A 22,026-nucleotide genomic window follows, 5' to 3' on the forward strand; every position below is an offset into this window, starting at 1 on the left:
ATTCTTGTTCACAGATTGCTTATCCAACGAGAACATCTCGGAGGCGGTAATTGATTATAATTGTATGATGCCGTCTCCGCCGGAGGAATGAGTTATAGGGTCAAGGACGATCTCCCTCGTATAATATTTATAACCAACAATCTAATAGAGGAAATATTATAAAATCATTTTAAATAATGAATGAGAAATGAGGGTTTACAATATTTATTTGGAATTTATATATAACATGCAAATATGGTGATTAATGACTTAACGTTATTATGCTAATATTATGACTGATAATGTAGATTTAACTATCGATGTACATGAAATATGCTGATAATGTGGATGGTGTGAAAACTATAAGGATAAAGTTGCTTTAATTTTTAATGTATGAACGAGAAAGTAGCAAATCAAAAAAGTCTTCACAAAAATGTAAAAAAAAATATATATTAAGCTATAGCGTATAAGTGTTGGGACTGCTACGAGGTCTCAGTGTGGCTCAAGCGGAAGATTGGTGCTGTACAAACGTGCGTACGGGTCACCTGGTGTTAAGTGATCACCGCCACCCACAATCTCTTGCAACACCAGAAAAATCACAGGAGCGTTGCCGGCCTCTAAGGAAGGTGTACGCGCTGATTTTGAAGGTACCCATGTAGTATCGTCTCGGAAACACCGCGTAAGGAAGCTCATTCCGCAGCTTTGTAGTACGTGGAAGAAAGCTCATTGAAAACCGCACTGTGGAGGACCGCCAAACATCCAGATGGTGCAGATGATATCCTAACTTGTGGCGTGTCCTGCAATTCGAGGTGCTCTGCGTTGCACGCGGTCAAATGGATCGAGCTGATTCTGGGGTGCGCAAGACCAGAGATGACAGCAATACTCCATGTGTGGCCGGACCTGCGCTTTGTAGAGCGCTAGAATGTGGGACGGCTTGAAACATTGCTGTGCTCTATTAATAACGCTTCTTGGAAGCCAATTTGGCTTTGCCCTCCAGATGGAATTGGCAATCGCTAGAGATTTCGAGACCTAGTATTCCGATACTAGGCGAGGTTTTTAGGGAAGTGTTGTCGAAGAGCGGTGATACGACAAATGGGGTTTTTAACAGCAGATGCCGAGAACAGGCACAACTGTTTGCGGATGATGTTTTATCTAGTTTTATTTTATTATGTTTATATTTAATTGTAAGTTAATTGTTGTATTTTTGTACTTAGTTTTCAGCTGCAAATAAAATATTTTATTATTATTATTATTAATAATGGAGTGGAATCCTAAAAATCATCAGCGAAAGTTTAAAATTCAAGCTTCTTTTTGAAGTGAATACTTTGGCGACTTTGATCACTCTTCTTGGGGTGGGTATAAGATGGACACGTAACCTGACCGAAAATTCGTAAGACCATCGTGGAAATTATGGGTGAAAGTTTATTTTTCTGAGAGATAAATTTTTTAATGTAAATTAATTATAATAGTTCTGAAGTGTTTAATTTTTTATGTAATATAAGTTGACATTTTTGTGTACGATAGCGCAATAAATGAATATTGTATTTAACCACATCAATGCTATATAATGATACTTCTAAACCGATAAATAAAGAAATTCGTGCGAAATTATTCCCTAACCAATCCAAAATATTCAAAAATGCACAACGTTAATGTACAAGTGTACATTTCTACCGGCACTCCAGAAGTGCAACCCGTTATTTTTTTTTAATTGACAGTACACACGTTTATATCGTTTAAAAAGTATTTTATTTTAATTTAATACTGTTGTTCACGCGTTTATCAAAGGAATTATTATGGGCAATAGTAAAGATTGAAAAAAGCCAACAAGTTAAGAAGATCTATTCATAACATATATACATTCAAAAGCATTTTTGTATTTTTATGAATAAATCTCATATCTTTACATTTATTACCTTTAGTTAAGAAAATTACACACCCTTATTTATTACCCGTAAGCTTCGACTATGACAGCTGTGAAAACTATGAAAAAATTAGACTTTAGAACTAACCTCTAATCTGAGAAATTCACGCACACTAACACAAAGTGTCACACAAATCGCGAGTGTAAGACGTAGCTTGTCACGCACACAAAACTAATATTTCTGGCCTGTTTTTATCGCTTGTCTAACAGCAAGAGACTCGATCTAGACGTATTAATTGTCTAAGCCAGTAAGTATTACTTATTACTCTTATTTTAGTAGTTTATTTCTTCATCACCATATGCAGATTATAGATTAAAATGTGGGTGATATTATAAAAATATTCCTTAAATTCAAATACTTCTCTGTAGCTTGTCTAGCAAGGAAAAATTAACCGCAAAAACTTAAAAGCGTATTAAGATAGGATCTATTCATTACGGGTGTTTCGTCCCCAAGACGTCGGCACTTAGTCGTTTTGCATGACCGAGATCACAGATATTACCCTAATATAAGTGTAGTGGGTCTTTTACGAGCCACTCCACTACCCCTTCTGATATAATTTGCACTGATGGTATCGTTACACTCTCGTTCAGAACGAGATGGTATAGGAAAATTTAGAGTTTCAACGCTCAGTTTAATATCATAATTAGAAATTTTATAATTAGTTTTTATTTTAACATCTACTCAGCTAAAAGATCTACAGTAAGATACCGGAATATTAACGGGGTACATTTGTTGTAAAATTTAAGTCTTGTTAAAAACAGTGGGAGGCTCCTTTTAACACGATGCGTCCTAGATTATGACACGGTGCCTTATTCTGGAGTGAAGCTCTTTAAAAGTCTGGCTTCTTAGTTACTTTCCATATGATGTCATATTGACATAGTATCGCTTGCAAATAAATATCTTGAATATAGCCTGTGTAAGCATTATTGTGTTTCGGTCTGAAGAGTGCTGTTGCTAGTGAAATTACTGGGCAAATGAGGCTTAACATCTTATCTCTCAAGGTGACGAGCGCAAATGTAGTGCCGCTCAGAATTTTTGGGTTTTCTAAGAAACCTAAGCGGCACTGCATTGTATTGTACAGGGCGTATCAATTACCATCAGCTGAAACATGCTCGTCTTGTCCCTTAATGTTAAACAAAAAAAAAGACTATTTTGTGAAAGCTACTAAAGAATAAATGACTTGGTATACTCCACCTGGTCCCAGGCTATTTCAGGAAATAATTGTTAATTGCAAACCAATTTATCTGACAGAAATGTACCGTTGAGTTTCTTACACCCGTTTTCTCAGACTTATATTTTCTAAATGAGTCGTAGAATCCCGACTTTCAATAAATAAACCAATAACTTTACTTTTGCTAGATTGTAAATTTTTTAATAACCTTAAATGATTTTCATTAGATTTTATGCTTCAAGCCTGATTAAACGACTGGGGCTGCTAACTTCAAAGTTTGCACGACGGTCTCCTACTGAAACGTCCGCGCAACTAGAGCGGCTTTTTTCTTTAGACAGTCAAACGTCCAGGCAACCAGAGTGGCCCAGTCGACTTGCGTATTTAATTTTTGTGTTATAATCTGTAGTATGAGTGAATTAGCTTGTCAAATACGATTTTTTAAGACTCTATGGTAAGTAATTGAAATAGGCTTATCTTTAAATATCAAGTATCCGAGCAAAAATTAAAAGAAATAATTTATTGAAAATTGCTTTGCGGGCGAAATTGTCATTTGTTTGTTTTTGTAGCGTCAAGTGTTTTGTTATTGTTTTGTGTATCACGTAAGTGTAATATTTTAATTACGTATTATATTTGTTTTATATATGAAATTAATCCTCATGATATCTAGTTTCCGATTTTATCTACAAATTACATATAAAATTCTTCTTACGACATTAAATCGACAAGTTATAACAGTATGATCGATACTACTGTATCGATTTGGTTAAAATATCAATTTTTTATTGTAATCCAATTAATTAACAGTAAATCATTGCTTGTAATAGGGACAAAATATCACAAATATAATGTTTATAATATTCAACAATCTGGATGTATTGAGACAACCAAGTATTTCACGTTTTACTTGTGCATTCCGCAGATAAATTGTAGGTATATACTAAGAATGGGTGCTTTATTTTAGTTTAATGCAACAATCCCGTAAGTCGAAGTAATGACATATTAATATCAAAAAATAGGTTATATAGTCTATTTCAATAATAATCAAGTTTTATTAATGTGTGCGCTAATATTTTACATAAAAACTTAATATAATGAAAATTTTATCACATTTCTACCTATAATCTCGAGCTTTAACCTTTTATTTAAATAACTTGGGTTCAAAAACATAACTTATGATTTTACACGTTGATTTTCTATACTTTTAACTACATGAATGTATTTTTTATATAGCCATAGGTGCAGTCGTTATGTAATTATATCGCTTTTAATAATGATGAATCTCGCGCTCGCCGTCGGATAATCTTGATCGCGTCATCGGACGTTTCACTACCTGCCAGCTGTCATTGGTCGGACGTTGCAATAGGTAAATGACGCAAATGAAATATTAAGAAGGGATTTTTGGAAATTTCATCCCTGAGGGAATAAAAGGGATGGAAGCATGTTTTGAAGAGTGTAATTTTCAAAAGTACATTTACTAAAATTTATATCAGCATCTTGTTAAAAATTAATGTACACGGCGTTTTTTTTAAATTAAACCAATTACCTAAACAATTTATTAAGTTTATATTAAACAAATTATTTGAACACAAAATTTATGAACGATGTTCTAGCGTTCCGTGCGAGTGCTCTTACCACTGAGCCAACCGTTCTGGTGACGTATCATTGATAAATCTTGTATGTCTTGTTCAACTCTCAGGTTGTGGCTTCATCTACACGATCTACATTACGGTGCTGCTCAACCTCAATATTTGCATATTAGGAAATTGACTTAAGATGTCGCTCTTGCAAATCTAAACAATTTGTTATTTTAAAGTAATAACCCTCACTTCAGGGATTAATTACACAAATTAAATTTATGAACGATGCGGGACTCGAACCCGCGACCTCTCGCGTTTGAGCGTTCTGAGCCAACCATTCGACAATCTACACTGATGTGTCGCCGGGTTAAATACTTACCCAGAGTGTATCTTTGAACCGCATCAAAATGTCACATACCTGGAACAAAAAACGACAATTAGTCTACTAACCAACTGTGATGAATAAATCATTTATGTATTTATTAAAGTCTATGACAATATAAAACTAATACTAATTAATTTACAATATTTTATGTATCACCCCACTGCTGGACAAAGGCCCTCTACCTTTTTCTTTGATTCGTCCTTATTGTTTGCTGTGGACCATATCACTCCTTCGTAATATTTACTAGATCGTGTCTCTATCTAGTACCAGGTCTACCTCAAATTAAATCAAAATCAATTTATTCATATAGGTAACGGCAATGACAAATGTTAACACCAGGAACAGACATAAACTTATGATGCCTACTACTCGGCTAAGTCGAGTTAGTAAGTCTTTTGTGGGGCGATGTATATGCTTTTTCAACAAGATCCCAGAAAATGTTCAAAACAAAAGTATTACGTTATTCAAAAGAATTGTTAAGAAACGTTTGTGTGGTAAAGGTTACTATAACATAAATGACTTTCTTAATGATACCACAGATTGGGAATGGAGTGACCGCCCTCAGGCTATTAAATCATAAGTTTAATTGTACAATATTACTTTGTAAACATATTTATTCTATGAAAAAAAAGGAGCCCGCTGAGTTTGTTACGGCCATTCTTCTCAGGTCTGAGGCATTCATTTTGGAATGGATGGTAGTTTTTTGACTTTCAATAAGTGATGTCACATCCTATTTTGAATAAAAATATTTGAATTTGAATTTGACACTTATGATGATGATGTCAAAAAAATATCTTTTCTTATTGAATCTACCGCTACTTCGTAAATAGTTGAGCTAAGGTGAGAGGAAGTAGCAAGAAACTCATTGCCACTCTTTACAATCAAGAACTATATCTTCTTCTTTTGGTATCTAATGGATACCGGTATTGCTCCATCTTTCGTTACTGAACTAACGAACTGTGATGAAAAATATTCTCAATAAAATAAAGTTTGATCGAACAAAAGCCATTTGGTTTCAGCTGGACAGAGCAATAGACTCAAACGGGTAATATTTGCGTCGTCCTCGCCGAGCGGACGTAAATAATTGAAAATTGCCTTTGTTTTGCCTCACTCTGACGGATTTTGCCACCAATATTTTTATCTTCGCATAGAAAACAATGGTTCGAATATTGTGGAGTCGTGTTATGCGGAAAAATTGTTTAGTTTACGGTGACCCTTTAAATAAATTCACCCTTGTGCGTGATTCGAAACATATCGTTATAACTGTTACATTGTTTTGTTAATAGTAATATTAACAAAATTTGTAAAGATATTCATCGTAAATGCAAGAAAGACGAAAGTGATGGTATTTGAGAAGGATGAAAGGTTAAAAGATGAAAGGGTACAACAAGTTACAGAATTCGTATATTTGGGTAGCATGTTTACAAGAAACGGAAGATACGAAGGTGATATTCAAAGGAGAGTGACAGGGGGAAACTGTGTGCGTGTAGGAAAATGGAGCGCTGCATGCTTTTATAAACGGTCAGACTGTGCCAATAGAAGCGCGAATGGCTGTACATAATGGAGTGCTTGTCGCCACGTTAATGTATGGAAGTGAGAGTTGGGTATGGCAGAAGAAGCATAAAAGCAGAATTAACGCAGTTGGGATGCGATCACTGCGTTGTATGTGTGGGGTAAGACTGACTGATAGAATTCCGAATGCGGTAATACAGGCGCGCTGTGGTTTGAAAGAGGATGTTGTGACAAGGACTGAAAAGGGAATGCTGAAATGGTTTGTACACGCGGAGCGAATGAGTGTAGAAATAATGACACATCAAATATATAAGGCAAGTGTGTGTGGGCAAGTCGATCGCGGGAGACCTCGTAGAACATTTGTCGACCAAATTGGAGACGTTTTGAGAAAAGGAGAGGTCCGAAGTACCCGCAACCGGCGAGCATGTATGAAAAGAGTAATGAATGTAGAGGAAGCGCGTGAAGTTTGTTAGGATAAAAGCAAATGGCATTCTATTGTCTCTGCCTACCCCGACGAGAACAAGGCGTGAGTGTGTATGTATATTCATCGTCTCTGGTTAGATATTTATAATTGAAACAAGTATTAAACAAGTCTTGTTTTTTTATGATAATGGGACGAGACAAGCTGAAGTTCAGCTGATGGTTATTGATAAGCCCTGCCCATTACAATGCAGTGCCGCTCAGGATTCTTGAAAAAATCAAAAATTCTGAGAGGGAACTACAACTGCGCTCGTCACCTTGAGAGATAATATACTAAGTATCATTTACCCAGTAATTTCACTGCTACGGCAACCTTCAGACCGAAGCACAATAATGCTTACACATTACTACTTCACGGCAGAAAAAGGTGCCGTTGTAGTACCCATATTCTAGCCATTATCCTGTGCAAAGGACCCTGGTAAATGCCTTTAGTCACCTCTTATTATTTTTTATCCTCCGGGGAAGCACAGATCAAAGACTTTATCTATACCCATAAGGGCGCGTCCATAAATTACCTGAGATGTTTAAGAGGGGGAGGGGGTCGAGTCAAATCTCATCTAATCTTATGTTGGAGAGAGGGGGGGTCTCGGCAAATATCACGCAATTTTTTTCTATTCATGTCCATTTAATCCAGATTGTAGGTGCTTAAGATTTAATCTTAAGCGTTATCGTAATACGATTAAGATCATTCACTAATTCGTTCGAAAGAAAATAATTTCGTTCATACTTCGACGTTATACATCTTTACAATAATAATCCAACGCGTTTATGTAAGAAACCCACATTTTGAAAAATCTCACGTGAGAGTGTGGGATAAGGGTTGAATAAACTCTCACGACATCCTACCTTACAGAAATTCAAAAAAACATCTCACGTAATTTATTGACGCCCCCTAATATGAATCCTCTATAAAAGATTCTGAAACAGTCAGCTTACTGCTAACATTAAAAAAGCCTGTACTATTAACCATAATATCATGCAAAGGAGTATTATTACGAAAACGGATGATATAAAGTTGTACTGAATTTCATTACAACACTCGTTTGAATGATGTAATGCTTATAAGGACATTGGGTATTTGATGTTGGCAATCAGCTAACTATTTTAGAATCTTTAATAGAGGATTTAAAGCATGGGTGTAAATAAAAAAACTAACTGTCGTCTGCTAATAAGCAAGTGACAGAACCGACTAATACATTCTTACAATTCGACACAAAACAGAGCTTTCTTGAGTTGAGAAAGCTATGTTATTAGAAAAAGCTTCAGGGCCATTTGAACCGGCGTATTACGGTTACAGGTGTCCCGAATTTTATTTTATTGAGGTTACTACCGAAATAAATGAGATAGGTTTGGAAAGTTAGGAACAAAATATACTAGATTGAAATTTTTTCTGTAGAATCCATTTTATATACTGATGAACGAAAAAATTACTTTCATGGTAAAAAAATCTAGATGTCAATAATCAATTGCGCTAAATGTTCTGTTAGTGCAGGATGACTTATTTTTAATAAATTATGATGATTTTTTTTTTTTGACTCCCATATCTTAGAATCTTATCTTTCATATGAACTTGTACTTGTACGATGCTTCCTTAATTTTTAAATTATGTGGGTCCATTCTCGCCATCCTACTTTGGTCCCTTCACCATTGTTATGCATCTCTTCCGGGGGTAATACACAACAGCGACACAACAGCCGACCAATCACAGCGCTTCATTTGATCGGAGTAGGGTATAAAAGAGCGGTATCCGGCTTATTTGATTTAGTCTCGTGCCAGATTACGGCGATTCAACATGTCCTGAGGATTCCTCGTATAGAGGCGAAACACGTGTCGTATTGTTTAAAAGACAAATATTGGCGGAATTAACACTAAAGAAAATTCAAAACATTTGGATAACTGATGCTATTCTTCGTGGCATGGGAATATGCTCGCATTCAGCCGTAATAGCAATTTTAAGCTTTCGGATGTTCTGTGGTGATAAGTGTATGGCTCTAACAGGTCGTTTTAGAAAGTTCCATAAGGCTCAATAGTATTGAAGTCGGGCAAAATGTGTTGCTATAAAAGCTTGGCGATCATTTTGATCTGCCAGCCATTGATACTAATTGAAAATAAAAACTCAAGTTTTTTGTTTCTTATTTTTATATTGTAATAATAATATAAACAGACTTTTGAAGCGGATTGTATTACAAGTCAGAGTTTTTCAAATATGTAGGGTAAACTAAGGAATCTTGATATTTTGTTTATTCTTAACCTGTATGGTATGAATTTTTTTAAAGTTAATTTCAAGGTTGAATATTGAGTTAATGATGCCAAGTAGTGTGAAGAAACAGTGATGTTTCATTTCAATCTAATCCACATTACTAGTGGGAGGGTCCTTTGCACAGGATGCCGGCTAGTTTACGGGTACCACAACGACGCCTTTTTCAGACGTGAAGCAGTAATGTGTAAGTATTATTGTGTTTTGGTCTGAAAGGCGCCGTAGCTAGTGAAATTACTTGACAAATGAGACGTAACATCTTATATCTTAAGGTGACGCAATTGTATTGCCGCTTAGAATTTTTGTGTTTTTCAAGAATCCAACATTGTAATGGGCAGGGCGTATCAATTACCATCAACTGATCGTCCTGCTCGTCTCGTCACTTATTTTCAAAAAAATGCAGTGTGCATGTGACGCTGGTGTTCTACTATCCGTGTAAAGCCGGGGCGGGTCGCTAGTAAATACGTACACTAACTAAGTTTCGAAAGTTTATTTGAAGGTTCACACTTCATATGAGAACACCGTCAAACGACGTTCAGCAAACATTTAAGATTGGTTGCACGTGGGAGAAAGTTGGGAAAAATGCAAGCGTCGCGCCGTGATGATAAACGCTGGACATCCGGATATCTGAAGATGGTGTTCGAATGTTGCAGATCTAAATGAGTTGCAGAACTCAAATCAAACAGATTTGTAAATAGATTGACAAATATTATTTGGCTGTTGCTAAAGTATTGTTGGACCAATTAGTGCTGTCGTTATTCTAAGCGACAGGTTGAATTAGGTTTCAGTTTCCTTATATAACTTATGAATTAGTTATTCAAATATGCTTTGATAAGATTTTCGAGTCGAGGAATTCGAAATTTCGTAATGCCTAACATCAGAATATGATCTGTGGTTTTATCCTCATTTCCAAGTTTGAAAAGTGACAATTACAAAGGGGACGGGATACAGTTCCTGGGCACAAACTGGTACACCTCTAAATGAAATCTGTTGAAAATCGACAAGCACGCCAACCTCGGTATTCCAACCTTGGAAGCCTTTTAATTTTTGGAGCTACGAGCTGGTATTTACAGATCCATACCAAAGATGTCTGCAGTAAGTAATCCATACAGGATCTCAGTTTGATATATTCTTAGAAACGGAAAAGAATCAAAAATGAGAATCATCAAATTAATTATATATGTGAATGCTTGCGTTTGTGACTCTATATACCTTTGATTTTTCTCTTTGTTATTACAGTATCTGTGAAACATGTGTTAGGACGCATCTATATTTATATTTTTTATCTCTTCCGATATTGTTCAATTTTTGTGATGTGTTTTTTTAGGTTTCCTTGTAAATAATAAATAAATAAAAAGAATACCGATGAATTTTAGCAGCAGTTATTAGTTTTATCACTAAGGATTTATACATTAGATCACAGTGGTTACCGATCGCAAAATTTTAAGGTTTCAACTTCAGCTTTGAACCCAAATTCGATATTTAATAAGTAGTCTAATTTCCTCCCAATAATGTAAACTATCGACGTCCTATCTTCTTTCGGCGGTAGCGTAGTGAAAGGTCTGTCAAAATCAACACACACAAAAATAACAAAAAAAATGATTTTCTGCTTATATTCTATTATTATAATATTGATTTAGTAAGAAGCCGTTATTTTGATATTTTAGAATATGATACAATCATTCTTATTGTATGAATTCTTATTGTATTAACGTACCTTTCATTTATTTTTGACGCATTCCTGAAAAATATTAACTTTCCTATAAGTATTTGTTGACTCATTAATTCGTTTGCATGTAAAATAAGTGTCAAAATGAGTGTTATAAGTCCTGTAAAAATAACACTCATATTAAAATAAAATTTTATATTTCACAACATAATATTTCTGTTCTGTTTCTAATACTTCGGATTATAACTCTAAAATAACCTAAATAATAAAATTCTTCAAATCACCCTCTTTTCATTGTTTTCAATGTATATTACAATAAGTCCCTTGATACTGGTGTCATTCCTTCGCTCTGGAAGAAATCTTTGTTTTTACCCTTGTTTAACAACGGTCATCGCATTAAATCTCCTTATGTCTTAATAATAGATTTTGTGCCGATTTTCAGAAGGAATTTGATAGGGTAGAGCAAAGTATCTTATTAAATAAGCTTTCAAGGCATGGAATATATGGAACTGTTCTTGAATGGTTTAGATCATATCTATCTAGCCGCACGTGCAGAGTTGTGGTTAACGATTTCACATCTTCATCCTTTGAGGCGACGTCTGGTGTTTCACGGGGATCTCATTTAGGCCCCCTTCTCTTTAATATTTTCATGAGCGACATTGGTGAATGTTTTTTGAATTCAAAATATTATTTATTTGCTGACGATTTGAAATTTTTTAAATCTATAAAATCTCCTCACGGTTCTATTTTAGTACAAGAAGATTTAAAAAAGATTGGTAGACTGGTGTAATTATAATAGAATTACTCTAAATACATCAAAAGTGTGGTGATGAAGTTCTCACGAAAAAAAATCAATTTAAATTCTTTGTATAAAATCAATGGGACGGTATTAACTCAAGTGGACTTTATTCACGATTTAGGCATAACATTTGATAGAGAGCTCAAATTTAATATACACATCGATATCATCGCTAACAAAGTATTAAAAACATTACGTTTTGTCATAAGGGATTGCAAAGAATTTAATTCTTTTCAAGCGAAAATAACGATTTATAATGCATGTGTTCGCAGTATCTCAGAGTCCTCACTACCAAATATATAATAATAGATTAGAAAAAATCCTAAAACGTTTTATATGGCATCTTTCTTATCAATCCAATCTATGCAATCTAGTAGAAAACTATTCAGAACGTTTGCGATATTTTAAGATACACACACACACTGACTGATAGGAGGAATATATTGGATTGTCTCTTATTATATAAAATTGTTAACAGTGGAATTGACTGCACCGAAATTCTCTCGTTAATTAATGTATCTGCTCCCATGAGACTCCCGAGAATCAGCAGACACGATACATTTTTAACAAATACTGCAAAGTCTAACCTAGGTCACTTTCATACTCTTAATAGAATTGTTCGCAGTTATAAACTTCCGAAAGTTGATCGAAGTATAGACATTTTTAATGATAAGATCTATGCTTTCTGGTATAAACCGGAAATTGCTATGTTGCTAGACATGAATATAATTAGCTGCTCAACAAAAATTATTCATTTGATGTAATATTTTAGTTCTACAGTATTTAAGTAAATAAGATTAGTTAATTTTTATTATAATTGTATTGTATCTTATTATATAATTGTATTATATTGTATCATAGTATATGTTCTTCTGTTGTTAAAATTAAAAAAATATGTTTGTTATACTTGCATAAGGTCGTTGCCTGTAAGTGCAATAACACTTAGACTTATTTAGAATAATTTTTAATGTAATTAGTAAGTGATTATTGTGTTAGCAATGCTAATAAATAAATAAAATGCTTGGTGTGTAATAGAAGTTACTAAGTCGGTTCTGAAGTTCACGCAATATTCCTCCAAGTTCTAAAACCTGAGTCAGCACGTCATAAACATTCAAACATCTAGGTGTAGGTATATATACTCTATCGGAATGATATAGAGACGTATAAAAAAGATACAGAAACATTTTGTATTTGTATTTCGCAAGTCTATGCTAAATTTATGTATGTAATGTCATTAAAATCATTTTTCGCTAAAGCTTGTTGGTCGTAAAACAGATGACCCATTTCAGAGTGTAACAATGTTATAATGTTACCATAATCCATTGTGCTCTAGTAAAGTAAGGAAAGCTCAAAGTATTATATCTGACGTTTTACGAGCGAAAAATCACGGCTTGAGTGAGTCGACATAAGTAGATTTGTTTTATGAGTGGAGCAGTAATTCCCACGTAGCCCTAATTCACTGGATGACGACAGTTTTGGGTCAAAGGTTGTGTGTGTGCCCTTCACACCAAGCGTTAAATGTAGCTTCGATTTTGATTCATTGTATCTCAAACCTTTTTATGGGAAGTTAGATATTAAGAGGTGACGACTGCTTTCAATATGATACCAGGTAGATTAGATACATATACGTTAGCAGTTATACTACCATCGAGAGTAGGTTGCTCCGTAAATGGCCATATTATTGTAATTTATTTATTTATAATTATAATGAATCTAACATAATTAACTAAGTAAATATTACTAACACCTTTATGAGTCACTGTAACTCCCCTGAATACATTTTATTATTGTATAAAAAGTTAAGTTATTCTTACTCGCGAAAGTGCGTTCCGACCATTTTAACCTTTATTTTTTTGAGAGTTATATTGTATCTGCATTCCCTTTTCAATGAGATTTCATTTAATTTAAACTCATTGTTCTTGATATCTCGTCAGTAGGTACGCTATAGCACCACGCTGTAACATGGGAACAGGGCGCCATCTTGTCAACGTCATAGTGACGTAGGCCCTGGAAGACACAATATAAAGTACCGCTCGCTTAGTTATGACTCCCAGCTTTTTATTGCGTTTACTTTTTTTCGTATCAGGCTCGCATTTGTCTGATTCGCAATCATTGACAAACAATAAACATCTAAGCTTACAACCACGCTTAAAAATTAACTAAAGCAACACTCTACGCGTCTATTAGGCAGAGTTTTATACAATAGACTAAACATTAGTGTCAAGAAATAAGGTGTTAATTTGAATGAATGTTTTAATGTTATGTGTTAATGTATACGTAATAACTACCACGCCACTCGGACATTTTTGACGACTTTTAAGGCGACACTTAATGCTAGCAACCTTGATATGAGTTCACATTTTCAAAATTCTTGCGTGGAAATCGTAATATTTTAAGTGGCGCAAACAGTTTATATACTTACAATTCTCATTATTGATTACTAATCTGAATAAATATACCTACACAAAATGTACAAGCTATATAAATACCTTTTCTGAGAATAGTACTAAACAAATGCGTCATGCCGAGGAAAAACTTGTTTAACTGCAATGAAAAGTGGTAGTTCAAAATAGCTCTGGAGTGTTAACTATAACCAAACATTAGAAACCTACAAATAAGACTAAAGGGTATGTGTTATATGATAAAATAGTGTTCATAGCTCCAAATGGTGTATTTTCACTAATAAACTTGTCTAAAAATGCCTTGTTTTCGTGTTTTCTGCTTACCCTTCGCCTTAATACGCGATTGAGAGTCTAGTTGTATGTAGTACGTCAATGTACGCAATGTCAATTTTTACTTGTATTCACTGAATGTTAAAAATAAAACGAATTCAATTTATACAATTTACTAGATGACTCGACAGAAATAAAATACTGTTTTTTTTTTATAAATTTCTGAACAAAATTTCATAAGATCAAGACACAGAACAGAAAAAACTAGTAGAAGTGGCATTATGTCATTTTATTATGGAAACCAATGTCGCCAAACTCACACATTTATCTATTAAATATGTTATACACACACTTGATTCCTGCTTTATGATAGGCCCTAATTTAATATCACGAAAAGACATAACTACAAATTTATTTACATCGATTTCCAACTTAATACCATTACGCTAATCTCATATTCTTAAAGTGATGACGACAACCTCGGAACTTTTTCTTAAATTGCGAAAATAACATAAAAACTTGAAGTAATAGGAACTCTGTAACCATACATTCGACTTTTGTGAAAATACCTAGTGTTGTACGAAAATTAGTAAGCATAAGTTAGTGAAATCTAGAAATTATGTAATCAGGACTGATAAAGTATATTACTAATTCATGGCTTTCGATCTATTATTTACAATTCTATGACGGATTTCCTCTACTCCATGATTTGATAAGGTTTTTCTTCTAATCCACCTCGACTCAGCCTTATCGATGAAACTTCAATATATGCCAAATATAAAATTTTTATTAAAAATATTGTTTGTCTATATTTAAAAATTAAGGCTTAAAAAGTTTAACTGGAATCTTACACATATTTGTCAAATAATAATTAACTGTACCTTAGATACAATTATAACTATGAATTTGATTTTATCGTTAGTCACTCTTGTATATAATTACCACAACCATATTATAATTTTTTGCTTACTCACACCCTTATCGCATGGTGCATGGAAAAGAGTAACACTCGAATACAATTTATAAAGAAAAAAAATATTTCGATAAAATTATATCGATATGTACATGCATGCACTTGTTGAGTAGCAAGTAGTTTTTTCTGTTCCGTGCATCAAGAATTATTTCGTAAAATCATATGCTCCCTGTTACACAGCAGAAAAATCAAACCGTGCGTCAATAAATTGTCTCATAGAAAATATGTCCAATCAAAACAAATATTGAAAATAAAAATAATTATGGTTCTCAAACTGAAATAAAAACTATCCTATCTCTCAAGTTGGACTAAACGTTCATTAGTTTAGGAGTTTTTTTTTTGGAATAGGAGGCAAAACGAGCGTATGGGTCACCTGGTGTTAAGTGATCACCACCGCCCACAATCTCTTGCAACACCAGAGGAATCACAGGAGCGTTGCCGGCCTATAAGGAAGGTGTACGCACTTTTTTTGGAGGTACCCATGTCGTATCGTCCCGGAAACACCGCATAAGGAAACTCATTCCACAGCTTTGCAGTACGTGGAAGAAAGCTCCTTGAAAACCGCACTGTGGAGGACCCCCACACATCCAGATTAGGAGACTGGATCTATACGTTTTAAGATATATCCAGAGTTAAAAAATAAACTACTATTCGTTAAATTGCAGACAGCCATGACTAACTTTGTTTACACAAATAAAATTTGATAAACAAAATTTTATGAACGATGCGGGATTCGAACCCACTACCTCCGGCGTTCCGTGCTAGGGCTCTACCAACTGAGCTAACCGTTCGAGTACCGCCTTTTTGTTTGAACAACCTGAGAGTTGACTCTCAGGTTGTGGCTTTTCCTAATATGCAAGTATTGGGGTTGAGCAGGTTATCAACTGTAAAGTAGATCCTGTAGATAACTTTGTTTATATAGGTAATTGGTATTCTCACAAATCCGACCATAATATACGCAATGCAATGACCTGAAGTTATATTAATTTGATGTAATTCCGTAGCACGGAATAACTCAACAAGTAATCAATTCGGGCAGACATTTGATCAGTAACTGTGTATATTTCATGTCATGTAATTCTGATATTACTTATTACAAATGTGTAGTATGATTTTTATTTTCATTTTCTATCATTTATTTCGATGTTAATAATGCGAATAATAAATCCAACAGGTCAAAAAAATTATTATTTAAAGAAATATGTATGTGTGTCAATTCAAAGAAGGATTTTAAAATCTTCTTTTTCGTTCGTTAGAATGAAATGTATTTATTAAATAGTTTGATGACGGTCGGTCCATCCCCAATGTGGTATTATTAAGAACATTATTTATTGTATTTGAAGTAACTTTAACCTTGAAATATATTTTTATACGAAAGGGAAATTTTGCCTAAATACTAAAAAATAAAAAAATTAAATAAAAGTTAGTTATTTCTTCTAAAAATAAATTATATTGGAATTTTGGATTCTTTGTTTGTTAACCAGTTTGAAAACAAATGACGTTTTGATAAATAATAAATAAACATACGCCTAAATGATATATTTTACAAACAAAAAAAAAAAAAACAAACTGATTTAATTAATTGCCGGTGTACTATCGAAGCAAAGTATTTTCGTAAACCAACAGTAAGATGATTATACCAACATTAGAATGCCGTGTATTTTTAAACAGAGATAAGAGATAAGGATTGAGATAAGCGTATATTTTATCTTTTGTCAAATGGCATATATTATGTTTGATGGGAAAAAGCAATTTGCCTGCGTTTCATCTTATTCAGTAATTTTTTTAGAGAAACTAGGCATAAATAAGTTCCCCTGCATCAATTGTTGACAATTACAACAAGGAAGTCGTTAGTGCTGATATTTTCCAATTATCTGAGAGCCAGTTCAAGTGCCAAATTAAAAAAAATACTATATAATTTTTTATTTATTAAATTTTTTAAATAACTTCATATAAGCATCATAAGTACTTTAGGTTTATATCATTGCAAATATAGTCATAATTTAGTATACATTTGTGTAGATAATTATTTCTTTTGTTTACTTTTTTGTGTTTATTGTTTAATTGTTATAAATTTAAATTTAATTTACTCTAACTTGTCATAATTTAGAACATTATTAATTATTTCTCTTTAGTGTCAATTAGTATTTCATAAACACTTTTTCTATGTACCATTGAATACCTCAAAGTTTTATTGGTATAAATAAGTCATAGTTAGATGTGGGATAGCGTATCTCACTACAATTTTATTGACTTATATGTTATATAATTATGATTTCTCACTTTGTAAGTTGTAGTTGTTTAGTTTTCGTAATAAACATAAAAAAAACCGAAGTGTGGAACTCGGGGATTGCCGCGGTAAAGCTATTGCATAGCATTTTTTATCAACTTATGCAATTATAATTATTTATTTATGCAGTATTTTTTTTGATAAAATTAATTTAAAAAAAAGCTAACGGGAAGTGAGTAAATTTTAACCTGCAAGATTTGATTACAGACAGACAATGGGACGGGTGAAACTAAATAAAAATGCTTGTCTTAATAATAAAAATAAAAAAACGTGATAAAAAAATAAAGAAATAAAAAAAAATCAAGACGTACCCCAGGCTCGAACCTGGGACCTTCTGCATAAAAAGAATGCTTGATAACTGCTGTTCCACGGTAACTATAATACTCGTGGCGAGATATCTATACACATCTAGTAAGTAAGTGTTAGGTTATTTTCGTTACGGAATTTCTGGATTTGGTCTCCTAGCTCAAGGCCCGCGAATAAAAGCTATGCAATAGCTTAAAAAGCTGACTTTTTGAGATGAAGTAATAGTCGAGCCAAAATAACATACATGACAGTGTCGATTATGGGCGGAGGTAGTTCCATAGTGTTAATTGATCCCGATTTTTATTAGATGACGAATGCAAATAGTCTTTCCAAAAAATTATGAAGTACAAATTTACTTTTAACAAAATTAAACATTGAATAATAAAACGACCAAAAACATTACGAAAACATATTTAATTAATTAAATACCATGTTTATAAACACAAAGACCTAAATACCGAAATTCGATGCATCGAAGTTGTGATATAATCGCTTTTGACCTCTTGATGTTATCGAGCGAATGAATTGGATTGAGTGCGACATTCCAATTACGAAATCATTAATAAATTGGCCGACACATAAAATGGAGAATGCATTCGAATTTAAATTTAAAAACCGTTTTAAATATCGCGTTGTTATTGTTAACTCAACCAACACCTTTTTGCCGTTATTTTAATTTAAAACAAACAGACCTGGCATTATTGTAGTAAAACATTTGTTTTGCAATAAACTGTGCTTTAGTGATGAGCTTGATCTATTTACAGAAATGATATAATCACTCTGGCATCGTTTTTGGAACCTGTTTATTCGATAGGAGTTTCGTTGTTGGTAATCTATAACTAAATATAAATAAAAATTAAAGTAGGTGAAAACTTCTTCTAAGTTAAGTAATTAAGTAACTATTAACTAAGTAACTATTTTTAGTTTAAAGTCGGCTCGTTGTTATCCTTTCCAATAAAAATCATCCAAATCGGTTGGCGCGATATTGAGTTATTCGTCCATTTGTTGCGCACATACTTATAGCAAATTAAGGACTTTAATGGTTTTCGCATGGATTCCATTGTCAGATCAGGACCAAATTGCAATAGGACCACACGAGAAGCACGAGCTTTCAAATAAAGAATTATCAAAATCGGTTAACCCAGTCGAAAGTTCTGAGGTAACAAACATAAAAACCCGACGAATTGAGAACCTCCCTTTTTGAAGTCGGTTAATAAGGAGATCGCGCGGTGATCATAGATGTATTTCGTATTGTGAACATCGCCTTGATAAAGTTACCACCTGTATCGTGACTCGTGAGGTTATAAGAACACTGCTTTGTCTAATATTTATTTACAATTGGGCAACTCGCGATTCATTTCTGGATATTTTTTTGGGCAGATCGGAGCGGCCTGCTACGAGTGCGTTCTCCGCTTTACTTGTTATAGTTATTTATGCAACTGTTGTGTAATAAGGAGTATTAAAACACGAATATGGGTTTTAGTATCACATTAATGTTTTAATACCAAATTATCAACAGTTGCATACAAGACTTTATCTACACCCAAAATATGAATCCTCTTTAAAAGATTCTGAAACAGTTAGCTTACTGCTAACATTAAAAAAGCCAGTCCTAGTAACCATAACATCATCCAAAGGAGTGTTATTATGAAAACGGATGATATAATGTTGAACTGAATTTCATTACAACAATCGTATGGTCATTGTAATGGTTATTAGGACATTGGGTGTTTTAATATTGGCAATAAGCTAACTGTTATAGAATCTAATAGAGGATTTAAAGCATGGGTGTAGATAAAACTATGACAATGACCAACCTATCATTATGACAGGTACTATGCATGTTTATACATTACCTATAGAAGAAAACCAATTAAAAAAAATATATAATTGTGTATAAATTACTTTAATGAATTTTGTTTTGACTGAGCGCGTTTACTTCACGAGCGCTATATAGCCGAGCGTGCCGGCGCTCACATGTACCCACAAAATGTGTTTGCTTGCCTGTTTTATTTTGATATTGTTTGTATATAAGCCGTCGGACATTTAAAATAAATACACTTCAAAGTTAGGTATCATTCGTAAGGGCATGTCGTACTATCAATAGATATACCAACACAAACCTCAGTCGAAGACTACTAAAGATCAGGGCGGCCGTGTTCTGTTAGATCTAGAAGAGATCGCCGAAATCTTATAAGGAATAAAAAAAATATCATCACTTCACAGACGTGAAATCTTGAACATTAACGTTGTGCATTTTTGAATATTTTCGAATGCTTAGAGAATAATTTCGCACGATTAATATATATCAGTATTAAAGTACTAACAATTATGTGGTAAAATACAATATTCATATATTGCGCTATCGTACACAAAAATGACAATTTATATTACATAAAAAATAGCACTTCAGCCGTCTTATTTATTTTCGATCAGGCCACGTGTCCTAACGCGAGTTTAACATTTTCCCAAGAAAAGAGCTCTACGCCGCTATAGCAGTTTTCACTTCCAAAATTTTAATTAGTTATAATAAAGTGCAACGTGGTCATCATCCTCCTAGTTATGTTTGTTGTGTATCTTATCAAGAAGTCATAAAGCTTAATTTTTGTGAAAAAGTGTGAAGAGTTCAGCCAAAGTGTATCAAAAGACTCTCTTGGAACCTATCGAGCGTTATGAAACCTCTTAGCAAGATTGCATCTGGTGACAAGGACGAGGTACCTAAGCTCAGCTGGATAGCAACTTTCTGTACTTCCTAAGAGGTGAAGAATGGCTCTCGTCTGAACGAACAAGTAAATGTCAGATTTGGAAGACCTGCTCTAGGCAACATTCTATATAACAAGCGCGTATATCCAGATTTCTGGCCAGATATATAAAATGCCTGCATTAAAGCAAATATATTAGTTTTGAATAGAATTTTTGAAGTGAAACTTCTTTAGAATCGTTGTGATTTCAAACCGGATGCAACGGAAAAAAGGACAGGTAAGAGACAGAAATACACTAATGTGTAGGATGAAGCAGGCTAAGAATGAGACAGAAATATGCATACTATTGAAGTGAAAACTTCTTTATTATCGTTGTGATTTGAAAGTCGATGAAACGAAAAAACGACACTAAAAAGAGCAGTCACATCAATTCATAATATTTAACATGGGAGATAATGAGATAGGAAGCATAATACAATGTTTTGGTACCAGGCGATCATAGTTAAAGAAGAGATTGTCTTAAGTATGGCGCAAGTATACCTTTATATATTCTGACTCCAAGCGCACGACGTATTACTACATAGACACCAGGAGAACATATTATTATATATATTAGTGGTGGTAGGAATGTCTTTCATAGCGGTTGAAATCATGTGTCATCCTAGCAACACGTACCAGGAATTCATATGCAGTTTAGAGGTTTATGCACCATGCAGGTTTCACTTCTGACATGTGTACTTTGTACGCACGCAATGTTTTTTTTCATGGCTGAGACTTCGAAAAAAAAAACATAAGATTTATATATTTCACTTCTAGCAGAACTTATGTGTCCGGTGTAGGTATAATACTATATCATTAGCAAGACAAACAAATTAACGTACTAAATATAACACAATTGTGACAATTTTGTTGCTCAAAAAGTACAATTGTTGATATAAAACCTAAAAAAGCACTAAAAGATGTGTACACAAGCTTAAAGTTCATTAAGCTTGTGTACACATGTGGTCAATTTACTGTTATATAGAAACAGTCAACAAGCCTTTGTATTTGCTGAACAAAACTAGCGTCTATGTGCTGGAAACAGTAGCGATTAAAACTACTTTATGAGTGCAATGTGGTAGTCGAATTTACTGTGTTCCCTATTGGCGTTAGTGACGTATTTGGCTTGCCCACAATATTACAAAACTGTCTCTACAGGAGAGATTTATGCTGCACAATTTCAAAGAAAACTTCTAATAATTATATCAGCAATTAGTACTTGATATTCATCACGTATCGATATAACCTGACCATTGAATCATATTTTGATTATAATTTAATTTTGACTTT

At 33.6% G+C, this 22,026-nt stretch overlaps 1 protein-coding gene across 2 annotated transcripts in view; it reads right to left on the minus strand.

Moving 5' to 3' along the window:
- The window catches only part of LOC126968061 (nucleolar protein dao-5-like), a 204,559-nt gene that overhangs the window by 50,723 nt on the left and 131,810 nt on the right, over window positions 1-22,026 (minus strand). The window contains exon 5 of one of the 2 annotated variants that reach the window (XM_050812865.1): window positions 4,938-5,070. The exons of the other annotated variant lie outside the window; for it this stretch is intronic. Coding sequence (XP_050668822.1) covers window positions 5,063-5,070 — 8 coding nt within the window. The 3' untranslated portion in view covers window positions 4,938-5,062. Of the gene's footprint in view, window positions 1-4,937; window positions 5,071-22,026 lie in introns of those variants that run through there. 2 annotated transcript variants of the gene reach the window in all.

The sequence above is a fragment of the Leptidea sinapis genome, chromosome 14 (assembly GCF_905404315.1).
Source record: "Leptidea sinapis chromosome 14, ilLepSina1.1, whole genome shotgun sequence".
In the NCBI taxonomy this organism is placed as follows: domain Eukaryota; kingdom Metazoa; phylum Arthropoda; class Insecta; order Lepidoptera; family Pieridae; genus Leptidea; species Leptidea sinapis.